At 37.3% G+C, this 18,899-nt stretch overlaps 1 protein-coding gene and 1 long non-coding RNA gene across 4 annotated transcripts; both read right to left on the reverse strand.

Moving 5' to 3' along the window:
* Positions 1–13,520: 13,520 nt before the first annotated feature.
* On the reverse strand, positions 13,521–14,158 carry LOC104102896 (uncharacterized). The gene is made up of 2 exons (XM_009610743.1): positions 13,970–14,158; positions 13,521–13,796 (listed from the first exon to the last, which is right to left on the reverse strand). The coding sequence occupies exons 1-2, from the start codon at positions 14,156–14,158 to the stop codon at positions 13,521–13,523; spliced, it is 465 nt and encodes a 154-aa protein (XP_009609038.1).
* Positions 14,159–15,175: 1,017 nt separating this feature from the next.
* Positions 15,176–18,657, reverse strand: LOC104102895 (uncharacterized). 3 transcript variants are annotated; one of them, XR_687786.4, is made up of 3 exons: positions 18,334–18,657; positions 16,332–16,655; positions 15,176–15,413 (listed from the first exon to the last, which is right to left on the reverse strand). It is a non-coding gene; the product is annotated as an uncharacterized lncRNA (long non-coding RNA). The 3 variants fall into 3 exon arrangements; XR_001970575.3 differs by lacking the exon at positions 18,334–18,657 and adding an exon at positions 17,483–17,557; XR_001970574.3 differs by lacking the exon at positions 18,334–18,657 and having other exon boundaries at positions 16,332–17,470.
* Positions 18,658–18,899: the final 242 nt, after the last annotated feature.

The raw sequence follows: 18,899 nt of genomic DNA on the forward strand, positions 1-18,899 counted from the left end.
GAAAGTTGGCCTTTTAGGGTTCTTAGGTTCTTGTATTTACTGAATATACAGTTGTTTTGTTATGAATACATTTCTTAATTACTGGTTTCACCTCTACCTACTTTAATTAGAGTTAATTACTTCATGATCCACTCTTGTTGTTTATTTGATTCATCTGTGCCTTAACTGAAATTGTTATCTCTTCAATTGTCATGTTATCTTTCCCCTAACTGCTTATCTTTATTTGAAGTTATAATTATCTCTTATGTAATTGTTCATCCTTAATTGAGGCTATGATTATCTTTCTGCTGCTTATCCTTAATTGAATTAGTTGTGTCTCTTTCATAATTGCACGACCTTAAAGGAAGTTTAGATATCCTATATCTTAGTTGACTTGTCCTTATTTGGAATCATTCGACTTGTGTTAGCTCCCTTGGTATTGAACTGTACATTGCGGGTCGTTGTTACATATTATTTCTTTCCTTGTTGAGTTGTTCTTATTATGACTAGCATTCTCTATTGTGACTACTCCTTGTGAATTAGTTCCTCTGTTTCTTTGAATTTTGGAATTTTTGAATTGACTTATTTGTCGTACCCTTGTATTATTGTCATTGTTGTTGTTATACTTGTTGTTATTGTGTAGCACGAGGTTTCTGTTATGCGGTTGTTGTTATTGTGATGCACGAGATTTCTGTCGTGCTATTGTTACTATTGATATTTGCACATGCGGCGTGACAAGGAGGGATATATATATATATATATATATATATATATATATATATATATATATATATATATATATATATATATATATATAGGGGGTTGCGCATGTGGCAAGACAAGGTGGGAATATTATTATGCATGTGTGGCGAGACAAGGCGGGCATTTATTTTACTATTGCACACATGGCGAGACAAGGTGGGATGTGTCAGGGATTGATTTATGATGACTTGTGATGGCCTGGGGGCATTCTTGTTGTTGATACTTGTGTAGTGGTACACTTACCTGTGTGAGCTTTATCTTGGGGAAAGTTGTGTGAAAACACTCTACGTACTGTCCATTTCTTTTCCTGTACTTAGTAGCTGGCATGAACTATGTTAGGACACTTGCACAAGCATACACGTAGTTGAGCACTCTTATCGGTTAAGAAGTTTTCTTGATATTGTTGAGTATAGATGAACCCCTGTATTTACTTGCCTTCTATGTGAGAATGGCTCTATTTGGCACGTGAGTCGTCAGTGCGGTTATGAAGTGTAATGAGGGAACATGATGCCAAGTGTTAGGGTTCAGGTATTGGAACCCGTGAGTTGTGTATAGTATGAGGTTCAGTACCTCGTGGAGTTTATTGACTAAAACCCGGTGTGAAAGATGTCGTATTGTTAAGTTGTTACTTGTCCTTTCTTTATCTGTGATTATCGGACTTAGGTTGTGTTTCCTTTCATTCTTCTATGTCATTATTATGGTGTTCCGCTGATAGTTGTTGTTTTCCTTCCTTATTGCAATTACCGTATTAATTGCCACTTCGCGTAGTCTTTATGTAGATATCATACTCTGTTGTTTCTATACTTATACTTGTTCAAGTTATTTAGTCCGGTAGGTGTCTTGATTGTTCTTCGTCACTACTCCACTGAGGTTAGTCTTGATACTTGTTGGGTTTCGCCGTGGTGTACTCATACTACACTTTTGCATATTTTTGTGCAGATCCAGGTATTTCGAAGTCAGTTGATCATTAGCTAGCTGTGCGGATTGTTGCTGTGGAGACTCAAGGTAAACCTGTTGCTGCGTTCGCAGGCTTCGGAGTCACCTTCTGATTTGTATTCATACTGTTACTTTATTTCAAACAGTTGTATTTAGAAGAATTGTAGCAAACTCTGTAGAGCTTATGACTTGTACTACCTGTTTTGGAAATTATAAATTTTATAGAGATTTCTATTTCAAAAGTTGTTAGATGTTATTTATTATTGTTGTTATTCAGTAAATGTTAGGCTTACCTAGTCCCTAAGACTAGGTGCCATCACGATACCCAACGGAGGGGAAATTGGGTCGTGACAAAGTTAAAATTGATCTTCCATTGTATATAGGTTAATTTTGAAGAAAACTATGTCTGTCATGCTAATGAAAAACTTATATATGCCGAATAGCTTATGTAATAGCACACAGATCGTATATAAAAGTTTTGACAATAACGTCATACATGCAAAAATTATGATACTGGTTAATGTACTTCTAAGTATATTCTTATCCCTGAATTCAACTTTCGTCTTCTGAAACTAGGGAATATCCTTTTAAATTTGTATGAAAATAATTTTTAGTATGTTTATGTTTTGCAAATATAATAAATAAAGTATAAGGATAAACATTCTAAATATTGGACTATATTTACCGCAATATATTTTCTTGCACGAGGGATATAACGGTCGACAACAAGAGTTTTGGTTAAGGCAGAGCAACCAACGCATTAGGAGGAAACATACACAAAAAAATATTATCCACAAAGAAGTATTCGTTAAGATACCATCACATTAAATACTTTTAAACTATAATATATAATTATCTAACTAACATGACAAAATTGATCATTTGTGTAAGTTTTGATGATATCTTTTTATTTTAAATTCATGTATTATGCTAATGTAATAATATTTTTCGACATTTAGATGATTGTTGTAATATTATACATAAAATTTCTCTCATAATATTTTTTGGCATTTAGCCATGTAATCCTATTACTTTATAGGATATACTTCTTAAAAATTCATATTACTAATTTAATTTGAAAACGTATTATAATGTCCTATTACTAATTTAATTTGAGAATGTATTATATTGTCCAAATTAATTTAGAAAAGGAGAGACTATATTATTATAAAAGCATAAATACAATATTAATATACCAAAATGGCCCTAAAATATTAAGCGGAAGAACACATAGGGAAAGGACATAACTGTAATAACCTATTTTTTGGACTACAATTCCTAAAATGCTAATTTTTAATATTTAAATTTTTAAAATTAATAAAAAAAATTCTATTAAATTCTTATTAAAAATATGTAGGAAGGTTTAATAAAATTAATTTCATAAGAATCCTCCGTATTGGCAATACATTACCATTTCATAATGTCCAATACCAAGAAAAAATAAAAGTAATATTAAATGGACTACATAAAGAGTTGAAATTGAGAAAAACATACCCCCACTTTAATATATTTTTATTTTATATTTAAACTATTTTACTACTCAAATAATATTTTTTTAATCAATATTTCGTGTAATATTAAAAAATACCCAATTATTAAACAACAACTAAGAAAATATTTAAGAATATAAATGTGTGAGAAAGAAAAATATATGGTTGGTAAGAGTCAATACCACTAATGATTCTACAAACATAACGATCTAAAAGTGAAATGTCATATCAATCTTTTACTCTTTGAGAATAAAATTTATGGTGGATAAAATTATAATTAAGATTAAATATTCAAAATAACAGATGAACTAATATTAAGATCTGAATCAACATACAATAATTTTTTTATGTTAAAACCAATTAATTAAATCTTTTAATTAATTATTTAGCAAGAGAATCCAATTCAATTATTTTTTAAATTCATCATATGAGTAATTCTTATTCAAGTTAAAAACAAATCTTAGGGTACATAAATTTATTCCATAAAAAGAGCGTTAGAACACAAAGTAAAAAGGATAGCATATTATTAAGAATCAAAATGTTATACAAGTGTCTGAGGAAGCACAATCAAAGCTAAATCTTAATCAAGAACAAGCTTTCAAAACTATATTTGTCACGACCCCAATTTTCCTCCGTAGAATGTCATTATGGCACCTAGTCTCTAAGATTAGATAAGCCTATCAATTATGCAGAATACAAAACTGAAATTCAAATCTCAACATATAAAATAAATCAAATCGCGATTCAAATAGTTACAACTCCCAAAACCCGATAGAAATAAGTCACAAGCTTCTAAGAATTTATTCTAAGTATCTCTATACATCAGAGTCTAAGGAGAATAAGAAAAAATAACATAATAGGGATAGAGGGGGACTCCGAGGTCTGCGGACAATGGCAGATATACCTTGAAGTTTTCGCGTACAGTCTAGCTCACTGATACCTGGTCTGGTAGGAAGTACCTGGATCTGCACAAAAAAATGTGCAGAAGCGTAGTATGAGTACACCACAGCGGTACCCAGTAAGTGCCAAGCCTAACCTCTGTAGAGTAGTGACGAGGTCATGTCAGAGCCCTATTAGAAATAATAAAAGACAGGGCGAACAGTTTAACAATATAACAATAATAATAATTATAATGACAATGGAAGTGAATCAAGTAAGGAGTATGTCACAATTCAACTACACAGAATAAGGGCAAATAACACCTCGCGGAAGGAAAACAGAAATTTACAACTTTAAGGAAAATACCAAAAATAACCAAAGGCAATGCAACCATAAAGAAATATCAACAAGGGCACTCCCGAGGTACTGTCTCGTAGTCCCAAATCATAAATAAATTCACAATATCTCATTTTCTTAAATCACCGTGGGTGCCTTCACATTTAATTTTAAAGAAATTATTTTTTTCCCGAAATAGCATTCCGCGTTTTAGCCACCCTTATCACACCGCATGACTTCTAGTAGTTCCCCTACTAGCCACGCGTATCAAGCCACCCTTATCTCACTGCATGCATTTCAATACCCAGACCTTATATCACCGCTTGCGTATCAATATCACAATATATCACAATTTACATCTCAAGTGCCCAAATATTTCAACTTGCCAAAATAAATCAACAACAACATTATTTCCACAATAAGGAGCTCGCAGCTCAATCACAATGAATACAAAATCTCATAAATATTCGAAAGTGAATAACTCAACAAAATAATATTTCACAAATTTAATACCTTGCCTCAATACCAAAGTACCTGCTAATTTCATATTTCAACTAAACAGGTAAAGCAATTAGCAGAAAAATATCAGGCAAATTTAAAATATAAAGATAAATCAATGATGTTGAATATAATCGGATAAAATAATTTAATTAATGTGTAACAGAGATTTACACAATTTTAAACCAGAGTTTTCCACATTTAGCCCGTGTACACGCTCGTCACCTCGTGTACACGACTTTTAACACATCACAATTATCATATCAATATCAATCCTAAGGGGAATTTCCCCCATACAAGGTTAGACAAGTCACTTACCTCGACTTGTGTAATTCTTTACTTTGCTATGCCTTTACCTCGCGAATTGGCCTCCGAAAGCCTAGTACCTAGTCACAATTAATTCGATTCAATCAATACAAATTATCGGAATTATTATCAAACAAAAAAATTACAAATTATCGGAATTTATTCCACATGAAAATACAAATTTTCTAACAAAAACCGAAATTTAACTCAAAAATTGCATGTGGGGCCCACATCTCGGAACCCCAAAAAAGTTACAAAATATGAACGCCCATTCAACCACGAGTCTAACCATACCAAAATTACTAAATTCCAATAACAATTCGGCCCTCAAATCTTCAAATCTTATTTTCGAATCCCTAGGCCCAAATCCTCTAATTTCACCTCAAACACACGTAATTGATGGACTCGTTCAACCTATCAAGTGCTATAGATGGCCAAGGAGACCGGGAATGAGATTTATTTTCAAACGGCTGCTAATGTCGCTAGGCGGATCAAGATAGTTCTTTCACAGGAGAGAGGGCCAGTGTCAGATAAGAGGCCCCGTTATTCCAGTAATTTCTAAGGCGACTCATCTGGAGACAGGAGTACTTATGGTAGGGGTCATCCTCCCAGGCCATTTTATTCAGCACTTCAGACTTCTCACGGTGCTTTAGGGAGTCAAGGTCCTTATGTTCCTTACCCTGGACAACCATCATTCAATGCACATTCAGCTCCTATTAGTGCACCACCACTCCAGAGTCACTATGGCGGCTATCCGACCCGTTCGGGTCAGCTTCAGCTTCAGCAGCTACGACAGCAGGATAGGTGTTATGAGTGTAGGAACATTGGTCACATAAGGAGGTATTGCCCTAGGTTGTTAAGCAACAGATCTCAGCAAAATTCTCGTGCCATCATACTGGCACCGGTTGCTCCACCGCTCGCCCGGCCAGCTAGGGGTAGGGGCTTGACAGCTAGAGGTGAAGGCCAGGTTGTTAGAGATGGAGGCCAGTCAGTTAGGGGACGTCCCAGAGATACAGCTCCGGGTGGTGGGGCCCAGCCCTAATTTTATATTTTTCCAGCTAGGCCTGAGGCCGAGTCATCCGATGATGTGATCATAGGTATTATTCCAGTTTGCCATAGAGATGCTTCAGTTTTATTTGATCCAGGATCTACTTATTCCTATGTGTCCTCCTACGTTGCTTCATATTTGGTTGTGCCTCGTGATTCTTTGAGTGTTTCTGTGTTTGTCCACACTAGTGGGAGATTCTATTGTGGTAGATCATATATATCGTTCGTGGGTAGTTACTATTGGCAGTCTTGAGACTAGCGTGGATTTGCTACTTCTTGATATGGTAGATTTTGATGTCATCTTGGATATGGATTCGTTGTCGCCTTATCATGCTATATTAGATTGTCACGCCAAAATGGTGTCCTTAGCCATGCCGGGGTTGCCACGATTAGAGTGGAAAGGAATTTCTGGTCATTCTACCAGCAGGTTGTTTCATTTCTTAAAGCTCAACGAATGGTTGAGAAGGGGTGTGATGCGTATCTGGCCTATGTGAGAGATGTTAGTGTTGATACTCCTACCGTCGAGTCAGTTTCGGTAGTTAGGGATTTTGCATATGTATTTTCGGTAGATCTTCCGGACATGCCGCCTGACAGAGATATTGACTTTGGCATTGATTTGTTACCGGGCACTCAGCCCATTTCTATTCCACCTTATCGTATGGCCTCAGCAGAGTTGAAGGAGTTAAAGGAACAGTTGCAAGATTTGATTGATAAGGGCTTCATTCGGCCCAGTGTGTCGCCATGTGGTGCTACTGTCTTATTCGTGAAGAAGAAGGATGGTTTTATGCGAATGTGTATTGATTATCGTCAGTTGAACAAGGTTACAGTGAAGAACATGCATCCATTACCACGTATTGATGACCTATTTGATCACATTCAGGGTGCCATAGTGTTCTCTAAGATCGACTTGCGTTCAAGCTATCATCAGTTAAATATTCGGGAGCCAGATATCTCAAAGACTGCTTTCAGGACTCGGTATGGTCATTTCGAGTTCCTTGTGATGTCTTTTAGGCTGACCAACGCCCCAACAACATTCATGCACGTGATGAAAAGTGTATTTCAGCCCTATCTTGACTCCTTCGTCATTATGTTTATTGATGACATTCTCGTGTACTCTCGGAGTCGGGAGTATCATGAGCAGCACCTGAGGACTGCGCTTCAGACCTTGAGGGAGAAGAAGTTATATGCAAAATTTTTGAAGTGTGAATTCTGGCTAGATTCAGTGGCATTTTTGGGTCATGTAATACCGAGTGAGGGGATCAAGGTAGACCCGAAGAAGATTGAAGCAGTGCAGAGCTGGCCTAGACCGTCATCAGCTACGGAGATTCGGAGTTTTCTTAGCTTGGCGGGGTATTACCATCGATTTGTAGAGAGTTTCTCGTCTATTACATCACCTATGACTAGATTGACCCGGAAGGGTGCTCCATTCAGGTGGACCGATGAGTGTAAGGAGAGCTTTCAAAAGCTCAAGACTGCTTTGACTACAGCCCAGTATTAGTGTTGCCTACCGGATCGGGATCCTACATGGTGTATTGTAATGCGTCACGTATTGGTCTCGGCGCGGTGTTGATGCAGGACGGTAGGGTGATTGCTTACGCGTCTAGACAGCTGATGGTGCATGAGAAGAATTTTTCGGTCCACGACCTTGAGTTAGCAGTTATTGTTCATGCCTTAAAGATCTGGCGGCACTACTTGTATGGTGTTCCTTGTGAGGTTTTCACCGATGACCGGAGTCTACAGTATCTGTTTAAACAGAAGGATCTTAACTTGCGGCAGCGGAGATGGTTGGAGTTGCTTAAGGATTATGACATCACCATTCTCTATCATCCCGGGAAGGCCAATGTGGTGGCCGATGCCTTGAGTCGCATGGCGGAGAGTTTGGGCAGTTTAGCATATCTACCAGTAGCGGAGAGGCATTTAGCCTTGGATGTTCAGGCCTTGGCCAACCAGTTTATCAGATTGGATATTTCCGAGCAGAGCAGAGTTTTGGCTTGTGTGGTTTCTTAGTCGTCTCTTTATGATCGCATCAGGGAAAATCAGTATGATGACCCCCATCTGCTTGTCCTTAAAGACACGGTTCAGTACAGTGATGCCAAGGAAGTCACTATTGGAGATGACGGTGTGTTACGGATATAGGGCAGGCTATGTGTGCCTAATAAAGATGGTTTGCGTGAGTTGATTCACCAGGAGGATCACAGTTCGCGGTATTCCATTCACCCAGGTGCCGCGAAGATGTATCAGGATTTGAGGCAGCACTATTGGTGGAGGCGGATGAAGAAGGACATAGTGGAATATGTAGCTCGTTGCCTAAGTTGTCAGAAGGTGAAGTATGAGCATCAGTGACTGGGTGGATTGCTTCAGAAGTTAGAGATTCCAGAGTGAAAATGGGAGCGGATCACTATGGATTTCGTTGTTGGGCTCCCACGGACTCAGAGGAAGTTCGATGCAGTTTGGGTAATTATGGATAGATTGACCAAGTCAGCTCATTTCATTCTTGTGATTACTACTTACTCTTCGGAGCAGCTGGCTCAGCTTTACATCCATGAGATTGTCAGGCTTCATGGCGTACCGGTATCTATCATCTCTGATCGGGGAACGCAGTCTACATCACGGTTCTGGAGAGCCGTACAACGTGAGTTGGGTACTCATATGGAATTGAGTACAATATTTCACCCTCAGACGGACGGACAGTCCGAGCACACTATTCAGATATTTGAGGATATGCTTCGTGCGTGTGTGATTGATTTTGGAGGTGCTTGGGATCAGTTCTTACCACTTGTAGAGTTTGCCTATAACATCAGTTATCAGTCGAGCATTCAGATGGCGCCGTACGAGGCTTTGTATGGTAGATGGTGCCGGTCCCCAGTGGGTTGGTTTGAGTCGGGTGAGTCTAGACTATTGGGTATAGACTTGGTTTAGGATGCCTTGCAGAAGGTTAAATTTATTCAGGATCCACTTTATACAACCCAGTCCAGGCAGAAGAGTTATGCGGATCGGAAGGTTCGCGACGTTGCATTCATGGTTGGGGAGCGGGTCTTGCTCCGGGTTTCTCCCATGAAGGGTGTTATGAGGTTCGAAAAGAAGGGCAAGTTGAGCCCTAGGTATATCAGACCTTTTGAGATTCTTGAGAGGGTTGGAGAGGTGGCTTACAGGCTTGCACTGCCACCTAGTCTCTCTACAGTTCATCAAGTGTTCCATATTTCCATGCTCCGGAAGTATCACGACGATCTGTCGCATGCTCTATCTTTTCTAAATTTATATATTTCTTAATGTTTTTGTCAAATTGAGTGATCTGCAAGCAAAATGAAAGAATTCTTGAACGAAAATCGTGATTCAAAAGAGAGAAAAGAGAGCATGAGAGAGAAAATTCTAGAAACGGATATTCTATTATTTGATCCTTTTGTGAAATGTAGAAAGTCTCCCCTTTTATATTTTCCAGAAATAAAACAATAATATAGAAAAATAAAAATACAATTACATATATGATTTACAGCTAACTACATTGGGCTACAACTAACTACACTATGTTGGGCCTTCACTTGATATTGTGGCTGGGTCCAAATCAGATTCTCTATCGCTAACACCCCTCCTCAAGCTGGTGGGTGACTGAACTCCCAGCTTACGAAGGAGAAAAAGATGTTGAATACCAGGTAAGGGCTTAGTGAAAAGATCATCCAGTTGTAAAGATGTAAGAATGTAGTGAAGAGAGATTAGACCAACAACCAGTTTTTCATGAACAAAGTGGCAAGCAAGTTCTATGTGTTTGGTTTTCTCATGCATGACAGGATTTCGAGCAATGCTCAAGGCTGCTTGATTGTCATAATATACAGGTACATGTGAAGATATGAGTAAGCCTAGATCATCAAGCAAGCACACCAGCCAAGTGACCTCAGCAAGATTAGCGCGCAAGGCCCTATACTCTGCTTCGGTAGAGGATAAATAGACTGTTTGTTGTTTCTTAGACTTCCAGCAAATTGGACTACCTCCCAAGGATATAAAAAAACCAGTGACAGACTTGCGAGAAGAAGGGCATGCTGCCTAGTCAGAATCAGAGAAGACCTTCAAGGAGAAATCGGAAGAACTATTGAGAAGTAAACCCTTGGCAGGATCAGCAACTAGATACCTCAGAACATGAAGGGCAGCTTTCATGTGAGCAGACCTCGGAGCATGAAGAAATTGACTCAAGTGTTGAACGGAGAAAGATATATCAGGTCTTGTATTGCAAGAAATTGAGCTTCCCCACCAACCTTCTATAAGGTGAAGGATCTGGTAATAAATCACCCAAATCAGATGTGAGTTTGGTATTCAATTCCACGGGAGCCACAACAGGAGAAGCAGAGGAACAATGAAATTCAGCAATCAACTCCTTGGTGAATTTATGTTGGTTAATAAGAAACCCTTGAGGCTGCCTGGACACCTCTAGCCCCAAAAAGTAATGCACATGACCAAGATCCTTTATCTTAAATTGATTATCAAGAAAGGACTTGAGAGACTCCATTTCGGAGATATCATCCCCAACTAATAAGATGTCATCCATATACACCGCAAGGGTGACAGTGGAATGGGTTGACGATTTAATAAAGAGTGAGTAATCATTCATACTGGACTTGAAACCTCTGGATAAAAGGGCAGTGGACAGCTTTGCAAACCATTGTCGGGAGGCTTTCTTGAGCCCATATAAAGACTTTTTCAGCTTGCATACCAATTGAGAACCAAAATTAGAATGACAAGAGATTGACATGCCAAGTGGAATCTTCATATACACCTCCTCGGACAAATCACCATAGAGGAAAGCATCGTTGATGTCTAATTGTATAACGGTCCATGTGTGCTTGGCAGCAAGGGCAAGTAGGCACTTAATAGTAGTAAATTTGACGACAGGGGAGAAGGTCTCATTGTAGTCAATCCCAGCTTTTTGAGTGTCACCGCGAATGACAAGTCGGGCCTTGTACCATTCAATACTGCCATCAGATTTCTGTTTGACCTTGTAAACCCACTTGCAAGGGATAGCTTTCTTCCCAGCTGGAAGAGGAACAATGTCCCAAATGTGATTTGCATCCAAAGCTTGAAATTCTTTTAACATAGTTTCTTGCCCTGCAAGATTAGAAACAACCTGCTAGTAATGTTGAGGCTCAGATATGCAAGATGCAGGGATTAGATCCTTGGAGTTAGAGGGAAAGGAAAGGGGGACAAAGTTACAAACATAATCTTGAAGATAGGGAGGGGGATGTGAAGTCCTAACGGACTTTCTAGTGGCAGAAACTGAAGTTGAGGAGGAAGGGACGGAAATATGAGAAGGAACAAAAGGAGAAGGGGATAGATCCAGAACATAGTCGGAAGGAATAAAAGAAGAAACAGGAAAGAAAGTAGACGGGGAAGAAGTGGAAGGAAAAATATGTTCAACAAAGGAAACATCTCTAGAAAAGAAGATTGATTTATTGTGTAAATGAAGTAATTTGTACCCTTTCTTCCCAAGAGCATAACCCAAGAATATACAGGGAATGACTCTTGACTGAAATTTGTCTCTATAGAGTTTTGGGACAGTAGCATAGGCCAGACACCCAAAAGATCTTAGATGACCATAACTGGGAGGCTCCCCATGTAACACTTCAAAGGGAGATTTAGAGCCCGTTTGAACATAAGAAAAATTTTACTTTTTTTGGAAAATATTTTACTTTTTTTCGAAATCAGTGTTTGGCCATAAATTTTTAAATTTTTACTTGAAGATGGATTTTGAAATTTTTCGAAAATTTGAAAAACTCCAAAAAACTTTTTTTCGTAATTTTCACTCAAATCACTCACAAAACTTAAAAAAATAACCTAAAATTATATTTATGTCCAAACACAACTCTAGTTTTCAAGTACCATTTTTACTTGGAAATAAATTTTACTTTTTTTAGAATTTTACATTTCTTATGTCCAAACGCCCACTTATTTGAAAGAACAGTTGAAGGAAATCGATTGACTAAGTATGTGGCTATTAAGATACATTCGCCCCAGTATTTAGTAGGAAGCTTGGACTGAAAAAGAAGAGCCCTTGCAGTTTTCAATAAATGCTTGTGTTTTCTTTCGACAATCCCATTTTGTTGTGGGGTTTGGGGACATGTGGGTTGATGAGAAATTCCAAGAGAAGAGAGGTATTCTGCATAAGAATTGTTGGACCCCAATTTAAATGCATTATCGGTTCTTAGAATCTAGACAGAAGTGTTAAAATGAGTAGAAACCATGGCTAAAAATGCTTTAATGACAGAAAAAGCATTGCTTTTGCAAGAAAGTAAGTGAGTCCAGGTAACCCTACTAAAATCATCTACAATAGTAAAGAAATACTTGAAACCATTGTAGGCAAGTGTATGGTAGGGTCCCCAAAGATCAATGTGGACCAAGTGGAAAGGTTTTATGGAGTGTATAACACAATCAGAAAAGGGCAATCTTTGTTGTCTAGCCATTGGACAAATTGGGCAAATAAATGACTGTCTTGAAGAAGAGTTGATAGATATATGAGGAATGCATAACATCTTAGCAAAAAGTATATGGCTCACTCTTTGATGCCATAAAACATCAGTTTTATTAATTGAAGAAGAGGTACAAATACTTGGAAACATATCAGTACTAGCAGTAAAATCAGAAACTAAAGCAGAATTAAAAGGAGACTTAAGGGAACCACTATTAACAGTAGAAGCAACAGCAGGTGATGGCATATTGAAAATGTATAGTCCATGCTCCTTTACCAATTTTCAACGGCCTCTTCAGAGAAGGGTCCTGTATAGTACATGAAAATTTGGTAAGAAGAGCAGAACAACAGAGTTGAGAAAGAAGTTGATGAATAGAAATCAAATTATACTGAAAAGTTAAAACTAACAGGACATTTGACAATATGAGATCAGGGAATAAGGAAAGGGAGCCAGTTAAAGTCACCTTAATCTTATATCCATTAGGTAAAGTTACAAGAGATGGGATTGGCAAAGGTTGTATATTGTGTAGTAAATGTTTATGAGGGGTCATCTGATTAGTGGCTCCTGAGTCCAATATCCAAGGATTATATCCTATATAAGATTCACTGCATACAAGAAAACCATGAGATTAACCATAAGGACTGTTTAACCAACCTACAAAGTTGGCAGAGGCATGGGTGGGAACATTCTGGGATGGAGTTGATAGCTAAGCTTGTTGAAATAGAGACAGGAGGTGAGCATATTGTTTCTTGGTGAACCCATGTGGAAGATGAACAGATTTGTGAGGATCAGGATTTGGATTCTCAGAAGAAGACTCCATTTGAACAAAAGCAGCTCACTTCTTGTTCTTGGTGAACTTGAAATCAGTTGGGAATCCATGAAGTCGATAACACTTGTCTACTGTATGTCCACCCTTTATACAGTACTTGCATGACAATGATGACTTCATTGGCTCAAAATTGACCTTCTGAGTATAACTTCTGTTGTTTGTGGGCTGACTTGAACCAGGATTAACGGTATTAACTAAGAAGGAGGATGAATCAGCAGAAAAAATGGAGGGGCTAGACTGAATCTCCCTCTGTTTCTCATATCCAATCAACATAAAGTAAACCTTCCCCACAGAAGGTACAGGACTCATCATGAGGATGTTGCTTCGCACTTTTGCATAAGTGTTATTCATACCGGACAAAAATTAAATGAGTTATTGAGCCTCAGTGAGTTCATGAACAGCACCACAAGTCCAGGGTTTACCAAGGGATAGAGTACTGAGTTCATCCCACATACCTTTGAGTCTAGTTTGAAATAACTAGCTATGTCAGATGGACCTTGTGTGGTGGAAGTAATGGCTCTCTGAATGCTGTAATAAAGAGAAATATTCGACTCACCAAATCTCTCTTCTAGATTGGTCCAGGCATCCTTAGCACTTTTATAGTAGAGTGCAGGTTTAGCAATGTCCTTTGAAAGTGCATTCATTATCCAAGCCCTAACCATATTGTTACATATCTCCCAGTGGTGGAAAGTTTCTGAATTTGCAATAGGTTTAATTAGGGTTCCATCAATCAGTTGAATTTTGTTCTTCGCTGAAAGAGAAATGAGTATTCCCTCTTTTCACTCCCTATACCCCGTCCCAGAAAAAAGAGTGGAGACTAGCATAACCCCTGGGGTGTCAGAGGGATGTAGGTAAAGCGGATGAGAGGGATCTATGGCAGTAGTCGAGGAAGAAGACGATGAACCAGTCATAGTTACTTCACGCAATCACACACTAATACTACGAGTAGCAATGTGAAGGTAAATCCAATAACAGCAAGTAACGAGGATGCAAAACTACACTGATATAGTACTCAAAAATAGGAAAATTTGAGAGAAAGAGAAGTATCACCGCGATGCAAAGACGAGATATGAAGCAAAACCCTAGCTCTAATTCCGACGAACCAGTGGTGTATTCAGAATATTGCCGCCACAAAATCATGATTTTGAGTGCACAAAATCATAAACAAGCTCAAAATTCAGCTTTGAACGGACACTACAAAAAAATGGGTAAATTGCGGAGGTTAAAATTACAGTTTACGGAAGTTTAAATTACAGTTTACGGAGGTTAGAAACCTCCGCTATTTGTTGTCACGGCGGTTGACCAGGCCCCCGTAGTAAGCATCGCCACTATTAATTTACGGCAGATAAATGCGGGGGTTTCTCGAACTGCCGTGATAGCAAATAGCGGAGGTTTCTAACCTCCGTAAATTATAATTTTAACCTCCGCAATTTTATGCGCGAAAATAGATTTATATTTTTAAATTTTAATTTTTTTTTTGAGTATAGGGGTTGTTAACCCCCGCAATTTCTTATGTGTACACCATTAGGATCTGTTCAATTTCTATTTGGGGGTTTTATCCCCATCTATTTTTAAATATATTATAGAATTAATTTTTTATCATCAATTTGCCATACTTTTTTCCTAATATCAATTGAAATATTTATGCTTAAACAAAAATATTAAAATTAAAAAATATCAACATTTTATTAACCGTGAAAAATACTATGACAGAGTAGTATCATATGTCATCAAGCTAAATTAGAACATAGTTAATCGTCTATATTAGTCATCTATTGCATTGTCCTAATACATTCACTTCAATTAAAATGAATCTCAATGGTTGTCACTGGGATTACTAGCACCAGAAGATCGTCTTGCATCCGTCGGTGAAACGGGTCTACTAGCTGCATTACTTGGCTACAACAAAAAGTTAAAAAAAATACAACTATTAAGAGGAGTATCAGGAAACAAGTCATTGAGATAAAATATATATTGTCTACTTAAACCAACAAAAAAGAATGAAACGGGACAAGGTACGAAGCCTCTAGTCTAAAAGGTAGACGGTATGCAACACGAATACAAAGAGAATAAAGTATTTGTTTAATAAGTGATACAACACTGCTGTGCCACAGAACCAAGAAGCAGTGATACAACACTGCTGCTACCACGCCCACTACTTAGGAAACAGAATGAATGACATTGATTTCAAATCCATTCAAAGCATTCTCTCAGTATCTATACTGACAAGTAAGTATTACTCAATAGGAAATTTTCTCACCATGTGATAGAACATGCAATTAATGGGAGAGGAACTCTGTGGTTTGGGTGTAAAAGACCTAACAAATCTGGAGAATCAACTGAAAATGAGCTTAAGGGGCATCCGTATGAAAAAGGTCAGCAACCAACCTAATACTATCTAATTAATATTATTGGAACTGTAAAATACTAGTAGGAACTAAACATGTTCTGGCTTTATAAGAGCAAATATTAAAGGATAAAATTCAAAAGCTAACTCAAAAGGTATGTGCAAAACTGTAGAGCAGCTTTCATCATGTCAAGAATAGATCAGCAGAATAAATAAGTAGAACGATCAAATCAAATCGAAAATGCATTAAACACAAGACTAAAAAACAAATAGTACGAGAGAAGAATAGCTTGTCTCATCTCAGCACAACTTAGCTAAAGAAACTAGACAATCATCCATGAAATTGAGATGAAAATGAAAATGATTTTAAAAGAGATTCAGCAAGTTCAATATCTAAATTTTACTCCAAATAACATGTATGAAAAATAAAATTGCACAATACAGCAAAAGTAAAAGAACTTAGCATTTACCGTTGTAGGAGGAGAAGCAAAGATCCCAGCAAATTATTCTGGTATTGACCCTTCCTTCATTATCATGTATGCTTTGAGAGTATTCATCAATTGATTGTACTTCTCTTGGCATCCATAAGAAGAACATCCAACATTATTACTCATAATTCTAATATTACCAAGATGAAGATTTGTCTCTCTGAAAGTATTGCTTGGAGTAGCTCCTAATCCCAAACATCTCACCCTTCCAGGATGTTCTTTGCCTATCACCTTACCAACAACATCATTTGGAGAAATTTCAGACTCATCCACTGTACTTTCACTCACTACTAGCTCATTTTTTTCCTAAACACAATACACATCAAAAAAATCTAGTAACTGAAATTAACAATTGCCTGTAATGCAACTATCTTTTATCTGTTAAATTTCATGCTATAAACAGGAACTGAATCAAAGGCTCATATACATTGATCCAGTGCAATAGAAACTAAAACCACAAGTCTTGTAAAGATTGTTGAAAACAATGGAGCCGGCGTGCCATGCTAATATTCCAGATATGCAACTTTCAATGCAGTAAAAAATTTCATGCCAAAATTCTTTCACTTTTTCCCTTCTTCAGTAAACATGCAGAAGAAAGGTTTCCAACCAAACAAATGATCCATTTTCTTAACAAATAATTTGGCACAAAGAGGATGGCCATTAACAGAAAAATTGTGAAACTAAGAACAACTTGACCATATGAAACAAGCGATTTAAGAATATAAAAATTGCATCATAGAATATAAAAAACAGACTTTTACTGATAATTGTCCATGGATTTGCAAAGCAGAAAAGATAAAAATATTCGAATACTCGGTGTAAAATGAGATATTGGGAAGGTCATATAATATTATGCGGTTAGAGATGCTAAACGAAACCTTTCTTAGCGTTACTGTTCTAACAAAAGAAGAGCAACTACTGAAGAAAAATGGGGTTTCTTAGATGGACCAGCTATGCAATTTTCAACTTTCTGGATTGCTATGCTTCCAATCCCAAAATACAATTTTAACTTTCTGTGTATCTAATCTAAGTAAAGCAAAAATATTCCAAATGCACACCACCAATCTCTCAAAGAAAAAAAAGATGCGGCAGATTAAGAAGAAGGAATTAAGAAGAAGAAGGATAATGATTACCTATTCCATTGACAGTCCAATGATGTGAAGACTCACGTTTAGCACGCTTATTGGATGTTGACTAGACAATAGCTTTCCGGCGAAGACTTTAACAAGGAACTCTGCCTTTGGACATTTTTTAGATTTCATAGATATATATTATTAAAATAGTTCCAGTGATTCAACCTTGTGAATATTTTACTTTGACAAAGAAAATGATTTCCATTGAACGTTATTTTACGTCGACCTCTCTCTTTAACGACCAAAAATAAAAGCAGTGAATGCCATGACACTCCAGCACACAAATTGTTCAAAGTCTTCCAAACAAGTCTAGCTAAGTTTTACCATTATAAATATTTCTGTAGAAATATTTTTAAAAAGAAAAGTATTTATTCGAAGATGGCCGGAAAAAATGGGTTTGAATCAATGGCTAGAATAATGTCTGAGAATGGACAAAAATGGCAAAACCCTTCCAAGTTGAGTTTTGTACCAAAATATACTAATAAGAAAAGGAAAATGAGAGAGGCGGTGGAATTGAAATTTTAAGTTTGTCCAAGGTCAGAGTCACAGCAGTAAATATACAATGCAGAGGAAAAGAGGCAAAGAAAAATTCATATTGATAGACCATAAAGGCCTACAAAAAAATAAAAGCACACAAAAATTCTTGCAGAGAGATCGACCATTAAGCCCAAAAGCACAAAGAAAGTAAGAAAAAAGCACACAAAAATTCATACAGATCGATCATTTAATACACACAAAAAATCAATATCAAACACTATTTAATCATACAGATCGACCAAAATACACACAAAAATTCAAAATTAACAGAAACCCCATGAGGGAAAATAAGGAAAGAAAGAGAAAAATCAAACCTGGGAGGTGTAAAAGCGGTGGCGATTGAAGAGGAAAAGAGAAGTTAGAAGAAGAAGAAGAAGAAGAAGAAGAAGAAGAAGCGAAGAACTTCGATTAATGGATGTGTAAAACCATTAAGCGGAGAACTTCGATTAAGAAGAAGAAGGAAAGGAGTATTTTTTTGTTGTGAGGCCGAAGTTTCTTGGGCGAAAAAGATTGGGAAAAAATGGAGGGAGCGTGAAATAAATGACCCGCTATTATTTTAGGGCTGCGGATGTTTTAGACCCCCGTAAATTGTATAATTTTGTGGGGCTAATATATTGCCGCAAAATTATGCAAATTGCGGAGGTTACTTATACCCTCCGCAAATAAACCTCCGTAATTTATCCGTTTTTTTGTAGTGGGAGAATGAATGAAAACGCCGATCACCGGAGACCGCCGAAAGATGAAATGAAACGACCACCGGAAAAAAAAATCACCGTTGACTGTGGAGAGGACGATGCAGATATCCAGGATTTGCTCTGATACCATGTCAAATTGAGTGATCTCCAAGCAAAATGAACGATTTCTAGAATGAAAATCGTGA

This window comes from Nicotiana tomentosiformis, chromosome 2 (genome assembly GCF_000390325.3).
Source record: "Nicotiana tomentosiformis chromosome 2, ASM39032v3, whole genome shotgun sequence".
Taxonomy (NCBI): domain Eukaryota; kingdom Viridiplantae; phylum Streptophyta; class Magnoliopsida; order Solanales; family Solanaceae; genus Nicotiana; species Nicotiana tomentosiformis.